We start from the raw sequence: 16,140 nt of genomic DNA, 5'->3' as shown, positions 1-16,140 counted from the left end.
TGTGCTAGGTTCCTCCATTGGACTAAGCCATGAGACATCATCAACCTTAATGCTATAATAGTTGTTATGCATGTTGTATTTTTAAGTGGAAAAAAAGAGAACATAAGATAACAATACCTAAGTAATGTCCTATTACTTAGTATGCTATTTTTATTAACAAAATCTGGTTTTAATTTTTAATTGCAACTTTTCTTAAAGTAGAAGCATAACACTTTAGCCCAATCTGTGTGGCTATACTTGTGCCGAGAAGAGTGATAGAAGAAGAAAAATTAATAGTTAACAAAGGAGCTATTCTTGAGGGACCATCTATTCTTCCTTCCTTCTTCTATCTAAATTTGCTCTACTATACTACAAAGGATTTGATTTGATCATAAATTGTCATACCAACATGCCTAATTTTGAAATATATGAGTAAGCAAATTGGTAACTATTTAATTGATGAAATGAATCATTATAATAATTAGAAATAAATTTTCCTCATAAAGGAAATAATCAAATTGAATATTATAATTTTAGTAATTAGGATTTTTTACTGGAAAGGAATCAAGTAAGTTGAAAATAAAAGTAATCATTTTTTTCTAATTATAATAAAAATTAAAAATTAAAAAAAGTCAAAGTCAGTTACCAAAAGTGAATTTATATTTAAGGATACAAAAAGAAAACAGTTCAAGGCTACAAAAATAATAAATAAGCGTCGAATTGCTTAGAAAAATAAAATATATATCAATTATTGTTATTAACTTAATATAAAAATCTGAATATAACGTATAATTAAAAAGAATACCATATAATATATATATATATATGAACTAATACAATTTCTTATTATTCATTTGTGTGTCAAGGAGATTTTAGTAAATTAAAAGTAACTACAAATAAATAAATAAATTGTTTATCATATTATTTGATTAAAAAAATTTCAAATGATAAAGTATTTATCTATTTATTTGCATTTATTAATATTATTTTTTAGGGTTAAAAAGCATAAAATATGGTCTTTGCTTTGTTTTTATTTAAAGGAAGATTTTGTCTTAGATTACGCAGAAAGGGACTTTTCCCCAAACACAATCCAACGGGGATAAAAAAGGTAGTAACCACGTGTCAAGAAAACACTTGATGATGCAAAATAATATTATTAGTAAATAAATAATGTATTAGGCAAGTAATAATAAACATTGACTAAACTCTAAAAAAATACACACGTATGGTAAGACGCACCGTAGAGAATCTAAATTGTGAAACAGTGAATCGTGCTGACTAATAAAAACGTAAAGTGAAACGTGGACAGAAAATGGCACGTTGCGGTAATTAAATGTAGAAAAGAAGGGTATTTAAGAAGAAGGAGAATACATTGAATGACAGCAATGCGTAGCAGCCAAAAAGGCCCATTTCACCACACAAACAAAGCATTCTTCTCTCTCTTTTGAAAAAACAAAGCACTTTCTGGTTTTCGCTATTATCCTTACATCGCTCTTTCTGCGTTTTCCTTTTCTTATCGCTGTGCGAATATTCATTCCGGTTTTCGATCTCAATACTGTGAGTATTGGACTTCGAATCTGTTTACCTGATTTCTTAATTGAATCGAAAATTTCTAGATCTATTACGGTTTCGTGTTTTTTTTTTGTTTTTGATGGTTTTGGCGGATTTGTTATTTTTTTTTTGGTTTAATGTTTGAATTCATAATCCAGCTCTTAAATTCGGTATGATTAGTTTCAAATAATTGTGTTTACGTCATCGATTGCTAATTGTTCTCTTTTTTCTTTGTGATTTATTAGTTGATCTGTGTTTTCTCATGGACGAAGTTCAATCTATTTTGTTTTGACTTTTGATATGATTATATGAATTGTTGCTTTGTTTTTTGTTTGTAGCTTACTTACCTGGTGTTATTATTTTTTGTATGCTGAAATATGTGTGTTATTTACTATCCTGATATTTTTTGTTTGAAGTGTTTTAAAGTGACTGTGGCATAGTGTAAAACTTCAATACCTAATTCTTGCATTAGGGTGTAGATGATAATTTACACGGTGTGATTGTTTTTTGGGTTGATTTTTCTCATCCGTGGATTCTAGTTGCAAAACAGTATTGTCGGTTCTCTAGATGTAGATTGCTTCCTCTTCTATTTATCCATGACTGTAAGGGGGAAAATTGTCGCTTAAATCTGTGTTGAATATTGTCAGTGTTTGCTTGACAGTAACGTGTGCTTCCTGGTTTCCGAAATTTTCATCCAGGGCAATCATGAGTGACGAAGGAGAAAGGACTTGCCCTCTCTGTGCTGAAGAGATGGATTTGACAGATCAACACTTGAAACCATGCAAATGTGGTTATCAGGTTTGATTCAATTTCTATGATCCTCTAATTATGCAATAAGCTGGATTTTTTTATTTATCTCTTGATCTGTTGAAGAAAATAATTTTGTAAGGTCTGTTCACACTTCTTTTTTGGTATATATATTCCTCTCTCTTGATCTTTTAACATGTCTATTCTTCAAGGCTTACTGCTTATCCCTTTGCCCTTTTGCATTCTCAGTCTTATTTTATGTAGTCACAATGTGACATTTATTGTTGAACTGAGAACCGTGTGTTATTAATTATTATGTTATTGTTAACTGAATCCTGTGGTTACTTTGATACTTACCCACTATTTAGTGTCCATGAGATTTTTGACTCGTGAAAAAAAATTTACTTCTTATTTTGCAAATCAGCATGTATATGAGATATAGATCCTGCTCATGTTTTGTTTCTTGAGGACTATTCTATCATAATAAACTCTAATAATGATGACTGCTTATTTCATCTCCTTATTTGTAGATATGTGTCTGGTGTTGGCATCACATAATGGACATGGCTGAGAAGGATGACACAGAGGGGCGATGCCCTGCTTGTCGTTCTCCATATGACAAGAATAAGATTGTCGGAATGGCTGCAAACTGTGAGAGGTTATTCTGTTTACAGTGCATTTCTGTTTGCTTGTAATGTTGTATTGTTTTAGTAGGGTCACTAGGGTGTTTATTCCAATTCTTATTCGGTTATGCATGTATTTTTTTTGTAGAACTATGTCATTCAATAAGTCATAATGTTATATGTTGTAGATACTCTGAAGTTGTTATCTCTTTTGTGTTTGAGAAAGAACTAAGGAAAATATCAGTTTTAAACTCTTTATTTGCTACATTTTTAATTTGAAACATGTTTAGTTATGACAAACCTAACTAAGCCTTTTTTGACCGTTTGTTTCTCTTGTTTATGATATATTTCCTTAGATTGGTAGCGGAAGTTCATATGGAAAAAAGGTTGAAGAACCAGAAAGCAAAATCTAAGTCATATGAAGGACGGAAGCAGCTCAGCAATGTGCGGGTGATTCAGCGGAACCTTGTTTACATTGTGGGATTGCCTCTTAATTTGGGAGATGAAGATGTAAAAATTTTACCTGCTTTGCTTTCAACTGTATCCATGTATTCCCCTTTTTATTTTCTCTTCTTCCCTTGAGGAACTTTTTTTCTATTTTTCACCAATTATGCAGCTTCTCCAGCGGCGAGAGTATTTTGGTCAATATGGGAAGGTCTTAAAAGTGTCGATGTCTCGGACGGCAGCTGGTGTTGTTCAGCAGTTTCCAAATAATACATGTAGTGTGTAAGTTAATGTTCTCATCAAGTTTGTAGTTTAGCCTTCTTCCTTTGTCGTATTGCAGAGTTGTCAATACAGGCGTAGTGGCCACTATAGCAAGTAACAGAGCCAGCCACTCCTGAATGCTTGTAGTAGAGCATTTCACTACGGCGATGTGGAGTGGCACGGTAATGGGAGAAATAGTGGCCTGCTGCTACTGTATTGGGAGCAAAATTCCCTGTTTCAATCTCACTAAGAGTCATTACCAATGAAACAAGCAAAATGTCCCACCAATAGCTCTACCATCAACACCTTTTCTCTCCACAGTTTATTTTGGCTATTGATTCTTCTTTCATTTGAACTACGTAGGTGTCTTCATTCTTTCAACTTATTCTGAAACTCCCTTATCATGCATCCAGCATCAGTTTGTGTACTGGTCCTCCTCTTTGTTATCTTTTTGAATTAGTTAACCTTGAACTTGTTTTACCAGAAATGCCTATTTTTTGCCTCTTCCATCATCCCTCTGTTAGTCTATCTTGATGCTAGTTTTAAAACTACTAGGATTACCAAGTCTGTAGTTTTTTCCAAAAGAAATTAAGTTATCCATTGCAATTGCTTTCTTTGCCCATTGTCCTCTGTGCTTCTATAATACGTTTGGCATAAAACCCAAACTTTTTATTAAAAGAGACTAGGAAAATGATTTCTGCCCCATGTTACATTTAAAAAAATATAATGTTTAAATAATTAATTCTGCTATTGAGCAATTCCTAAAGGAAGTTTTCTTGTTTCAGATATATTACTTATTCAAAGGAAGAAGAAGCGGTCCGTTGCATTCAAAATGTAAATGGATTTGTTTTGGAGGATAGACCTTTAAGGTACTAGTATTCATATCCATTATGCCTTTTGATGTATTTGGGCTCTCATTCATTCTTATCAGTTCTATATGTTTTTGGTTTATACATTTGCAGGGCTTGTTTTGGAACAACAAAATATTGTCATGCATGGCTCCGAAATATGGTTTGAAAATTACTAACTTGTAGATATATTTTTAACTTGTGCCTCAATAATGCTTTTAATTTAGGATTGATCTTGTTGACCAGCCTTGCAGCAATCCAGATTGTCTATATCTGCATGAGATTGGCTCCCAAGAAGATAGTTTCTCTAAAGATGAAATTAGGTACTTTCCTTATGTTGAAGTTTTGATATGAGGCTAATTGTGACACAGGGTATATCCCTTAGATTGGTTTTTAATAACAGAAGATGAAATACGTTCACTATCCACTGGGTACTTTTCTTAAATGATTTTTTATACGAGGGTTACTAGTATTCAGTTGAAAGATAAAACCTGTGGTTGAAATTGGATGACTGTGATCCTGCTGTTCAAGCCTTTTTAATTGGATAAAGCAGAGATACTTCACTATTATTTTCTTGAGAAGATTGTTTCTTTTCATTAGACATGTAAGCATTGCAGATTAATGGATTTCACTACATCAACATGGGAGCTTGCTGATGAGTCAGCAGGATATTCAGATTCTACTGCCTTTCTGACTCTGGCCAGTTTTCCCCACCGGTATCAAAGCCTGTTTCTCTGTCTGTTCATTCTATGCAACTCGATCCAAGTCTTGTATGCACAAGCCTAGGCTGTTCATTACGTTACTGCTACCTCACCTTGAGTGTGCAACTGTGACTCAGGCCTTATCACATTGCCATTGGAAGACAATCATGAGTGCTGAGTATGATGCTCTTCTTGCCAATAGCGCATGGCCTTGGTTCCTCTCTTTGCTAGCAAATTGGCTTTTGGTTCTCAATTGGTGTTCTGGGTCAAGGAGTACCCTGATGGGTGCATTGATATGTATGGGGCTTGGTTAGCAGTCAAAGGTTTCCATCAACAGTCTGGTTTTGACGACATTGAAACCTTCTCACTACTGTTCAAACCTGTGACTGTTGAGCTATCCTAACCTTAGCCCTCAGTAATCACTGGCCTGTCTAATAACTTGATTTTAATAATGCACTCCTCAATGGATTCTTAAAGGAAGAAGTTTACATGTAGCAACTCCATGGGTTGAAAATAAAGAATAATTGCTCTGCCTACTAAACGAGGCTAGATTGAAACATGCACTCATGGCCTTGTTTGAGAGGCTTGCAGATGCACTCCTCAGTCTTGGGTTTCAGTTCAACAAGTGTGACCCTTCACTTTTTATTAACACTGAAGCATAGCCATGCGTCCTTGTCTATATACATGACGTCATCATTATTGGCTGCTCTTGATCTTTAATTAAAAGACTATAATCCAAAATGAATTCAATATTTGCTCTCCAACAATTGTGTAATTTGGACTACTTCCTAGTGATTCTTTGCTTCTCAGACAACAACGAGCAGATCAAAGACCTTTTTGAAAAGGCTAAAGTGGGTGAAGCTTAGGGCAAATCTACTCATTTGCTTGGTGGCGGGAAATTGACCTAGTTTGGGGAGATTGTGTGATCAGTCCACACCTCTATAGGTCAGTTGGTGCATTCCAAGCGCACAATCGTTAGATCTGAAATCTGTTGTAGTGCGAACAAAGTGCGTCACTTTCTGTCATAACCTCGGAGAGATTTTTCAAAGTGGTTAAGTGCGTTCTTAAATATCTAACAGGGTCCTTAACTTATTGTTCACTGCTGCAGCCATTTCTGATTCATCCTCCACATTCTCTGCTGATTTGGGCACCATATCCAGATAATCATAGATTAACATCTTGAGTTTGTTTGGGGCCTAATCTCGCTTCTTGCTAATCAACATGAACATACCAATGGTTCCAAGTTCTTGCACTGAAACTTAGTAACGAAGCCTAGTTAACACGTTGTAGTTACTTTATATTCAGAAACTGCTCAAAGAGCACAGTCCTGGTTTTGATGACTGCCATTATCTATTGCTGTGACAACCTAAGCATTGTTTCCCTGATAAACAATCCAATTTCTCTCTCAAAGAGTACAATATATAGCATTACATCTGCTTATAATCTTGCTGCCTTTCCAACATAGCTGTGACCAACTTATAGTTAATTATTGTTTTGCAATGATCTAGGTGGTGTAGACACAACTATATGTACCTGAACAAAATCAATTTGTTATGATATCTTTAGTTAGATTTTGTCTTTTTTAAATATATTTAGATGGGATTCACATTACCTGAACCCTGCTGCTTTTGAACTGCATGTAGTGATTTTCATATAATAGTCTAGTCACTTGCTTTATTGTTTTGAAGAGGTCGTGTTCAACAAATTACTGGCGCTGCCAACAATATGCAACAACGGTCAGGGACTGTATTGCCTCCTCCCTTGGATGATTGCATGAATAACTCGCCAGGAAAACCCATTATGAAAAATGGTTCAAGTGTAGGACCTTTCTTCATGTTTCATTTAACTCATGTTTTGTTGTACTGCCTCCTTCCTTTTTGGTATTTTATTTCATCAGTTCATTTTCCTAGTTCACTATGTTGCTACAAAATTTTAGTTTGTGCATTTTGTATCTGAAAATGAAAGTCAGTACTAACTTTTTTCTTTTAAATTGTGCAGCAAAGCTCGGCTAGCCTTGTAAGAGGTTCACCTCCTAATGGAAGCTCTGGCAGGCCTATGGCTCTTCCTGCTGCTGCCTGGTAAAACTTTTTATTATAGTTTGAAAGTTGATGTAATTTAAAGAAAATTAGCATCTCAACCTATGTATTTGCTAGGGGTTCACGGGCTACCAATTGTCAGCCTGCTGCTGGAGTTACATTAGGCTCAAATGGCCCATCCAAGCCCAGATCCGATACAATCAGCAGTGCACTGTCGTGCTCCTTAGCTGTTGCAGACACAAATCTGGCTTCACTGCATATTGATGTGACAACGAGGCCTCTGTCCAGTGATGAGAGTCGTAGTATGACATCTAGCGTAAAAAACGAATCGTTGAAACCTGTTATACAGTACAATAGCGTGGATAGCAGTGATGGCGAAAAAACCTTACCCTCTGATGTTTCTCTTGCATCTTTAAATTTGAACAATCAGTTGTCTTCTCTATCATTAGCTGGAGATAGTGATAAAGGCAGTTGTACTTCAACAAACACGACAAATTCTATTGACATCACTGGACAACCATGCAGCTTTGGTCTTGAAGAAGCAATTATTACTACAACTGAACATTTTCATAATTTATCTTCTGAGTTATCGTCAATTAACAATGATAGAAGTGCCCGGAATGAACACTACAGCCTAACTAAACCTAGTACACCACCTTCTGATTCCGTCTTAGTCAAATATTCCCAGTCTCAAGGATTACAGATCAATTCTGACAAATTTGGAGATTCAATGATTACAAATGCAGCTGTATCAGCTGCCACATCAGATAATGGGGTTTGTAATTCAAAGGAATGGTGTGCTTTGAGATTTGATTCTCAACCCCTTGTATTATCAGGTAACGCTGAAGTGGAAGACGATGTAGCATCTTTTGATAATCAACGGCTCAAGGATCCAGAAGTTGTTTGTCGTTCTTATTTGCCAAAGTCGTCTAGCTTCCTGCATGCCTCAAACTGTTATAATCCTCAGCTTCCTCAACATGGTGAACGTGTTGTTGCAAATGCTGGTTCCATATCTATGGCTGATAAAGTTGGGAATGATTCTGTATTGCATGCACCTGACATTTTATGCAATGGATACCCTAAAAAATTGGCAAGTATCAGCTCTTATAGTTTGTCTCATGATGAAGGAAACAAACAATGCAATGGAAGATTAGTTACTGAAGCTGTTAATACTGGAAGTGGTGCTGCTGTGGATAAGGGTGAGAGTACTATAATTTCAAATATATTGTCCATGGAATTCGATGGCTGGGCTGACTCACTAACATCACCTAAGAATTTGGCCAAACTGTTGGGTGACAACACTGATAACCAGAATGGTTCATTGAAGAATTCTAGTACCCGGAAAGTCCTAAGTAACAATCAATCAAGATTTTCTTTTGCAAGGCAAGAGGAATCCAACATTCATGCCTTTAATGTACATCCATCATACAATAGCAGCCAGCAATTTCCAAATAGCTGTTCACTCATGCAGGAATTTTCAGAAAGAGATGTGTCTATGGATAAGTTTGGTATTGCTAATGGCTTCCATGCCAATAGCCTTGAGGAATCAGAAATTCTACGCAATGGTCATTTTCTTGCTTCTCCTAATAGGCCTTCTGGTGAGTTTTTAATAGCTTCCTTTAACTGGCTACGGTTGCTTTTTATTTGTGTTTCTTGTCATTTTCACTTTCATATTTCTTCTGTTTTCGTGCCATTGTTTCTTAAACTTTCTTCTTGTTGAGTAAACTGTATTTAAAATATTTCTTATGCTTGGTGGGTAACACCATTTTTCAAATTTTGACTTATACAGTGCTATATAACAGGATTTAAAATGGCTTAACACTTTATATAGCTGTCTTATCATTTTATAGGCATGTAATGACATTCCTTTTCTATTTTCAGTTGTTTCAAGATCTCAAATTTCGGCGCCGCCAGGATTTTCAGTTCCAAGCAGGCTGCCTCCTCCTGGTTTTTCGTCTTATGAGAGAATGGGTCAGGCCGTTGACTCCTTTTCTGGTAACTTATTGTTTCTTTAAATTTTATTTGCCTTTTTGCATATTCGTGGTTGGATATAATTGTTCTTCCTTTTGACAGGGAATCGGTTGCTTGACCCTTCTTCCTTACGTAGTAACTCGTATCAGACTCCATCAACTGTAAATAATGGTGGTGCTGGAGACATTGAATTTATGGACCCTGCTATTTTAGCTGTTGGTAAGGGGAGACTGCATGGTGCAGCATTAATCAACCCAGTGTCGGACATGCGATCCAATTATCCTCCACAATTAAATTACTTTGAAAATGAGGCCAGACTTCAAATACCTATGCAAAGATCTTTCTCACCACAGCAAAACCTTCGGTTTTCTGAATTTGAGAATAATTTTTCTCTGGTTGGTGATTCTTATGCCATTTCTTCGAGGTTAGATCAATCACAAATCAGTAATCAGGCCTCATATCCTCAGTTATCTATGCAGCAGTCTAGAAATGCAGCTTTGTCAAATGGGCAGTGGGATGCCTGGAATGAGGTGGAGAGTGGAAATACTTTGAATATGGCTGAACTTCTGAGAAATGAAAGACTTGGACTTAACAAGTTCTATAAAGGATATGATGATTCAAAATATCGGATGCCAAATTCTGCAGATCTTTACAAAAGGACATTTGGGATTTGAATCAGCCAGCTATATTATTTTTGTTATTGTTGGCCAGGTTAAGGCCAAGTCAGAAATGGACAAACACAATTCTTCTGCGTTGCCAAAGGTGATGGGAGTGATTCACGATGACTGGTTTTGTTGTTTGGGATACCTAATGATGAAACTCTCGACGTATAATTATAGCTGCAGCTGGTAATCATTAAAGCTTCCATCCTTGCTTCGTTTATGTCTTAATTGGCTTATAATGGGTATTGTATGTTATGTTTGTGTCAAATCTATATTTTGAAGTATTTTTGCAACTCATACAATATATCATATTATCATATGTCGATTATGACATTGCTGTTTCCTTTTCATTAAGTAATCATTATTTTTTTTTTGCAGATTTGGATTTGCGGATGTGAGCTGTGTTGAGATTCAAGATTTTGATCGCCGATCCTTGCATGATCTAATTGGCAAGTAGATAGTAGTCGAGTGTTTTCTTTTAAATACTGTGGAGAATGGGAGCTTGATTGGCATTCAAATTGATTTATCCCATATTTATTGGAATTGTATCTTTTTCCTTCTAGTTTAAACCAGATTTGTGGATATAAATAGAGGTTTCATGGCTCTGATTCAATGGATATGATTTTTGCTGCATCCTTCCCTAGTTGATATGCTATTTCTATTTGGGTTGATCTTGTGGCCTTTTGTCCTGAACATCTTTTACTACTATGTCTTCTTTTTTGTGCATAATTAGTTGTCCTTTTTTTGTTTAGCCAATTTCCATTTTGCTGTTGTGATTTTGTAATTGTTTATCAGCCTAATATAGGATCACGGACAGTGTTGCTTTAGCTTGTGCCACTTTAATGAATACTTTAATACATGTTATAAAGTTACTTTCTGCATTTTTTTGTGTTAAATTGAACATGTAAGAGTTATTTGGAGGATGGTGACGAATGCCATTAATATTATATAAAGTGAAGCACCACCTCCATCGTTCACTAGCGTGTAGCATCTCACTGCACCGTTGTACTGTATTCAGCAATCGATGGCACTTTCTACAAAGGTAGTTTGAATTCCTGAACAAACACTGCACTGCTCTGCTATTTTTCTTGATTTTTTGAAAGATATAATATAATTTTAATCTCTCAATCTTGGAAATTTTACAAAGATAGTTTCTCGTTAATAAACAAAGAACAAATAATAGAAAAAACAACATTTGAGAACTTCCTCTCATCTTCCCGGAAACATTGTGATGAAAACCGTATTGTGCTGGTTAATTCAAGAAGTAAATTAATGGATCAGTCATCGTACCAATACAGTATAATGATTATATTAATTATGCAATCTTAACCTTTAAAATTGATTGATTTTCATGTAATTTGTAGTAGTTATATCGACCAGTTTTCAACGAATACCAAAATAATTGACAACCAACTATTTATTTCGAGTAAAACAGAATTATGACAGATCTAATGCTCTAAAGAAGTACTAGGGTTTTTGTTCACACATTATGTGCGCACAGTAGTTTAACGTGCGAATCAGATGTAAATTTAGTGTACATCGATAAGAACTGAATTATACAAAGAGTTTGAATACGAACACTTGTTACACTTTGCCTTCTGCCTTCCATATCGAGAATGAGAGAGATGGGCAAGAGCAAGACTAGGGTGGTGCCTCTGGGGATTTCACGTGGTAATAATATTGAGGTGCATTACTAACAGGTGCGTTGGATGAAGTGAAACAGAGACTCTGAGGAATTGGGTTCATGGATTTTGTTGGAAATATTGCAGTTGGTGGAAAGGTAGTTGAAAGTGAGAATCCTGATGATGCTGCTGTAGAGAACTGTGTCATTGGGGAAGTTGTGACCTGACCCTGCGTTTGCCACGACCAGTTGGGTAGTCCTTGAGAAGGATGTGGGACGATTCTTTCTGCTCTTTCCTGCGAAATGTTTCAACCATCTTTATTTACATCAACAAGAATCTCCTCCACATAGGACACAAAATTGGAAATAATGCTATTAGAATCCAACCGTGAATCCAGAATGTAGACATGTGAGTAATGCATAATTACATAACTGACCTACTTAGTCCACTATTTGAATTCAAGAGTTACTTAATAAATGTGACGTTTAGTCGATATATTACACAATGCTTTCGTTGACTTTATCATCTAATTCTTAGTCTTAACCGGATTCCATATTCATCTCATTTATTAAATGGTCATTGCCTTGTGTATCTAGAAGAGGAAAAAAGATGTTAATACGTTTATCAAATGCACATAAATGGATGGTTAGTTATTATTGACCCCACATGATAGTTATGGACTGCACTAGTATTTTCACTTCTTATCAATCAATTACACTCGTACTTTGTTATAAAAGAACCCTTTTGTGTTATTGCAAAGGAATTAAAAAGATACAACAACAATCAAGTCTTTATCTCATTATATAGAGTGAACTACATAATCTAATAGTGTTATAATATTTTATCATAAATAAATCATGTTCATCCATAAATCAATGTCACCACATGTAAAGACTCAATATGATTGAATATAAAACTCAACTTTGATCATTAGTATCAAAATCAAAATACCTCTCCTTCTAATTCTAATGTAGACGCTACTAACAACGAAATGATGGCAATTGTTTAGAATTCACAAATTAATGAAGTACTACACTCTAAATGTCAATTAAAGAATACAGAATGAGAACTCACCTCATTGGGGAAAAAACTGGAATATGTGGCATTCCAAACAAATGGACGCTCTTCAGTTACAACCAGCCTTTTCAAAGATGGGTCACCAATAACTGAATTAACATTGGTCTCCATCTGTAAACAAAGAAAGCCACCCACTTATGAAAACTAATTAAGATGTAAATGGAAGTTACTAATTACAGAACTATAGCAGAAGCCAAATGTTAATACAAATGGAAGTTACTAATTACAAAACTATATCAGAAGCCACATGTTTCAGAAAGATAAAGAACTTCAAAGGAAAGTAGGTCCAGATTTAACTACAGGTGTTCCATGAAAAACATCTGCTCAACAACTACCATTTTCTCCAGAGTGTTATGCAACCTAGCATGAGTGCATGAAGTGCGAAAATGTGAATTGTGAAATAAATCTCTGCCCCTTTTATTGGGTTTTCGTAAACTCGGCCCTAATGGTTAAGGTTAAGAAACTAAAAAAGTATGTATTCATTAAAAAACTAAACATTTAATACTTTTTAGAGATAATGGACTTAGATTCTCAATAGGTTTTTATCATTTTTAATTATTTATCAAGGGCTGAGGTAAAAGGATCCCTTTTATTTGCAACCATAAAGTAAATCAAGAATTCAATTTCAACTGTATATACCCTTGAACTTCTTCCAGGGTGCATGTTGTAAGGAAAGGGCTGGAACTGAAGATGCCCCTTGTTTTCTTTGGGTCCATGTCCCGGGGTTGCTATGCCCAAATTGAGGTCTAGATTGTGACTGACACCTGTGTTGAAGACAGATATTAATCACTTGGAAATCAAATGTATCAGTAGAGATCTTGGTATGATGAAAGTCATGAAACTACCTTCATTAATGGCTTCAGGTTTCATGTCGCTTTCATATGTACTTAGCTCAAAGTTAGTGACTGCCTCCCTTCCATTGCACTTGATAGCTGCCTTGTCATAAGCCCTGATTTCCAGAAAATCAAAAGGGAGACATGTGTTGGTTGAACCCTAATGAGCTTCGATAAATCAGGGTAATAAATTCAATGCAAGTAGAATAGTAATTAATGTGTAATTAGGACCTTGCAGCTTCTACTTCGTTGTCGAATAGGCCAAGATATATATACCTGCACGAAAGCATTGCAATCTCTATAACCAAAACACCTTTGCCAATTGTTTCTTTGAAACAGGCATCTTAGACATGTTTCTCCAAACACGGAAAAAGGCAAAAAGCCTAAAGATCCATTAAGAACTAAGCTGAAACCAGATAGCTTTGCACGCCAATAGATACTTGCATTCGTACTACTCTATAATCCTTATATATCTAATCCTACAATAAGAGTAGATAGACCACTAGTTCGGTTTCAGTATACATAAAAGTAGGTTCTCACTTTTTGCCAAGGAATTGTCCCATTCGAGCTTCCCATCGGCCACATTTATGAAGTGTCACTCCTCTGTATTTGGAGATCCCCCGAGAGAAACCAGTGCTTTGGCGACGTAGTATGTGCACAAATTCCTCTTTGGAGAGATTTTTCATCTGTCGTCATTAACAAAATGGTGAAAATCTATTCGCATGGTTCATCTATATTCAAATTCATCAAAACCTTAGTAATTTCCCAACCTGTTTAAGATCATCATCATAATCAATGAGATTGAAATTGATATCAGCATCAACACCCCGGAACTTGATAGCAGCTCGATCATAGGCCCTAGATTATGGAAAATCCAAGTCAACAATTGAGAAGAACGACAATCAAATCCACATCTCAGTAAGACAATAACTATAACAGAGTAACTTGACTTTAAACATGTACGGTAATTTCTTACCTAGCAGCAGCATCAGCGGTATCAAATCCACCTACAAGCCCCAATACCGATTTCATCAATAAAACAAAAAACAGCTAAAAATAGCAAAGAAGCTTAGAATAGAATAAAGATCTAAAAATAAATTAGTGAAATACAAACACAAATTATACCTAAATAAACTTGTTTCCCGCAATCCCTACACAGAACAATTACAAACACAGACCAAAAAAAGGAAGGAAAAAAAGTCAGATGTGGAATTCAAGCAAGTACGACCAAATTCAAATTTCACAGCAAATTATAATTTAATATTTCATTGTCAGTAATCTCTATCATAGGACCTAAAAATAGGGAAAATATACAAGAGATGCAATAAACTGAAAATCAAAACAGAAATCAAGTAGAAAAATGATGTGAATTGTGCAAACCAGATATGTGATTCCCAACGACCGGTCCTTCTATAGAAAGTGACTCCTCTGTACTGTGAACTCCGGGACCTTGGTCCTCTCCTACTCTTCTTCACCGGTTGTTGAGGCGTTTGTTTCTGAGCCTGAACCATCTTCATCGTCCCACTGTTTTCGCCATCATCTAATGAGAGATTCACGCCAGTCTTCCTCGCCGGTAACAACGACGAAGTTGACGGTTGTTGCATCTTCCAATTTCCAGAACTCATCGGAAACAGCTCCTTCGTCGGCGTCACAACGTTGTTCATGCCTTTCACCGTCATGATACCGAAATCGAAGGTGAAAACGCCACTTCCTCCACCGGCGCGTGTGGAGCACGAGTCCACGTCACCTCCTCCGTTGCTGGAACCGTCCGCATTCACGATTGAGGAATTCGAGGTTCCAGAAGAAGCTTCTGGAAACCTTTCCAACACCTCGACTGAGTCATCGTTCTCAGTTGAATCAGCATTCAAATTAAAATTCAACATCGCAGTTAATCTTCAAGGAGTCGAACTCTGATTTCTTTTTTAGTATTAGTTTTTCACTTTACGATGAAATAGTAAACTAATTTCGCTACTAAATCTCCGGCGATGGACGATTCCAACGACGATGATCTTTCCGATAGATTACAAGTAACATAAGCAAAACAGTTGAAGATGCGTAAAAAGTTTTAGAAACAAAAACTGATTCTTCGATAAACAAACATAAATCGAAGAAGAACACAGAAATTGGAGCTAGTTCAGTAACTACGACTACGCCGGAAAATGTTATCGGCGATCGGAAAAAGGAGAAAGAAAATGAGAAAACGAAGTTAGTTACCGCAGTTACGTTGTTCAAATACACGGCGATGAGGTTAGAATGAGAGAGAGTTGAAAAAATGATGGATAATTGGATTCCATTGTAAGGGAGAGATAGAAAGATGGGATGGGTGAAAGGAACAAATGCAGGGTTCAGAAGAGACGGAATATATAAACATTTTCTCTTTCATGCTTGCAACTGGTTGCTTCGGTCACCGGTCACTGAAATTGCCTACTCAAACCAGATTTTTTTCATTTCATTATTTTTGTTTTATTCTACTCTTGTGAATGATTGAATAACGTTCATAGTAAACAAGATTACTTGGAAAAACATTTTCTACACAAGAACAAGATTACTAGGCATTTAACTCCTCTGAAGTATAAGTAACTAAGTATAACAATTGTGCATAAAAACTTGATGGTTAATATTATGATAAAAAATAATTTGTGAGGTTGATAAATTCAAGTTATTAGTTTTTGGATCAATGGTTATGAATCTAAGTGTATTTTTCATTTTCAACCCGTTTCCCCTCCATAAAAAGTACTATCACTAGTTTTAATTTTAATTCACAATAAGCAATAACAAATAAAAT

General features: G+C 35.6%; 2 protein-coding genes across 5 annotated transcripts; one reads left to right on the top strand and one right to left on the bottom strand.

The window, feature by feature from the left end:
* On the top strand, window positions 1,375-10,462 carry LOC109358176. 3 transcript variants are annotated; one of them, XM_019602261.1, is made up of 15 exons: window positions 1,441-1,536; window positions 2,229-2,328; window positions 2,808-2,935; window positions 3,257-3,410; window positions 3,517-3,626; window positions 4,391-4,474; window positions 4,568-4,616; window positions 4,700-4,776; window positions 6,843-6,972; window positions 7,153-7,232; window positions 7,308-7,506; window positions 7,621-8,788; window positions 9,072-9,185; window positions 9,264-10,009; window positions 10,202-10,462. In XM_019602261.1, exons 2-14 carry the CDS (start codon window positions 2,236-2,238, stop codon window positions 9,833-9,835), a joined length of 2,958 nt encoding a protein of 985 aa, XP_019457806.1. In that variant the 5' UTR covers window positions 1,441-1,536; window positions 2,229-2,235; the 3' UTR covers window positions 9,836-10,009; window positions 10,202-10,462. The 3 variants fall into 3 exon arrangements, with proteins under 3 accessions (XP_019457807.1, XP_019457806.1, XP_019457805.1); XM_019602262.1 differs by having other exon boundaries at window positions 1,375-1,536; window positions 7,308-8,788; XM_019602260.1 differs by having other exon boundaries at window positions 7,156-7,232; window positions 7,308-8,788.
* LOC109358697 (ethylene-responsive transcription factor RAP2-7-like) lies at window positions 11,215-15,703 on the bottom strand. 2 transcript variants are annotated; one of them, XM_019603090.1, is made up of 10 exons: window positions 14,736-15,703; window positions 14,481-14,506; window positions 14,332-14,362; window positions 14,126-14,213; window positions 13,896-14,041; window positions 13,587-13,631; window positions 13,368-13,471; window positions 13,162-13,286; window positions 12,520-12,633; window positions 11,215-11,740 (listed from the first exon to the last, which is right to left on the bottom strand). In XM_019603090.1, the coding sequence occupies exons 1-10, from the start codon at window positions 15,236-15,238 to the stop codon at window positions 11,465-11,467; spliced, it is 1,458 nt and encodes a 485-aa protein (XP_019458635.1). In that variant the 5' UTR covers window positions 15,239-15,703; the 3' UTR covers window positions 11,215-11,464. The 2 variants fall into 2 exon arrangements, with proteins under 2 accessions (XP_019458635.1, XP_019458636.1); XM_019603091.1 differs by lacking the exon at window positions 13,587-13,631 and having other exon boundaries at window positions 14,736-15,702.

This window comes from Lupinus angustifolius, chromosome LG10 (assembly GCF_001865875.1).
Source record: "Lupinus angustifolius cultivar Tanjil chromosome LG10, LupAngTanjil_v1.0, whole genome shotgun sequence".
Taxonomy (NCBI): Eukaryota; Viridiplantae; Streptophyta; class Magnoliopsida; order Fabales; family Fabaceae; genus Lupinus; species Lupinus angustifolius.
The sequence above is the reverse complement of the archived record's forward strand: the minus strand, read 5'-3'. Positions and strand labels throughout refer to the sequence as shown.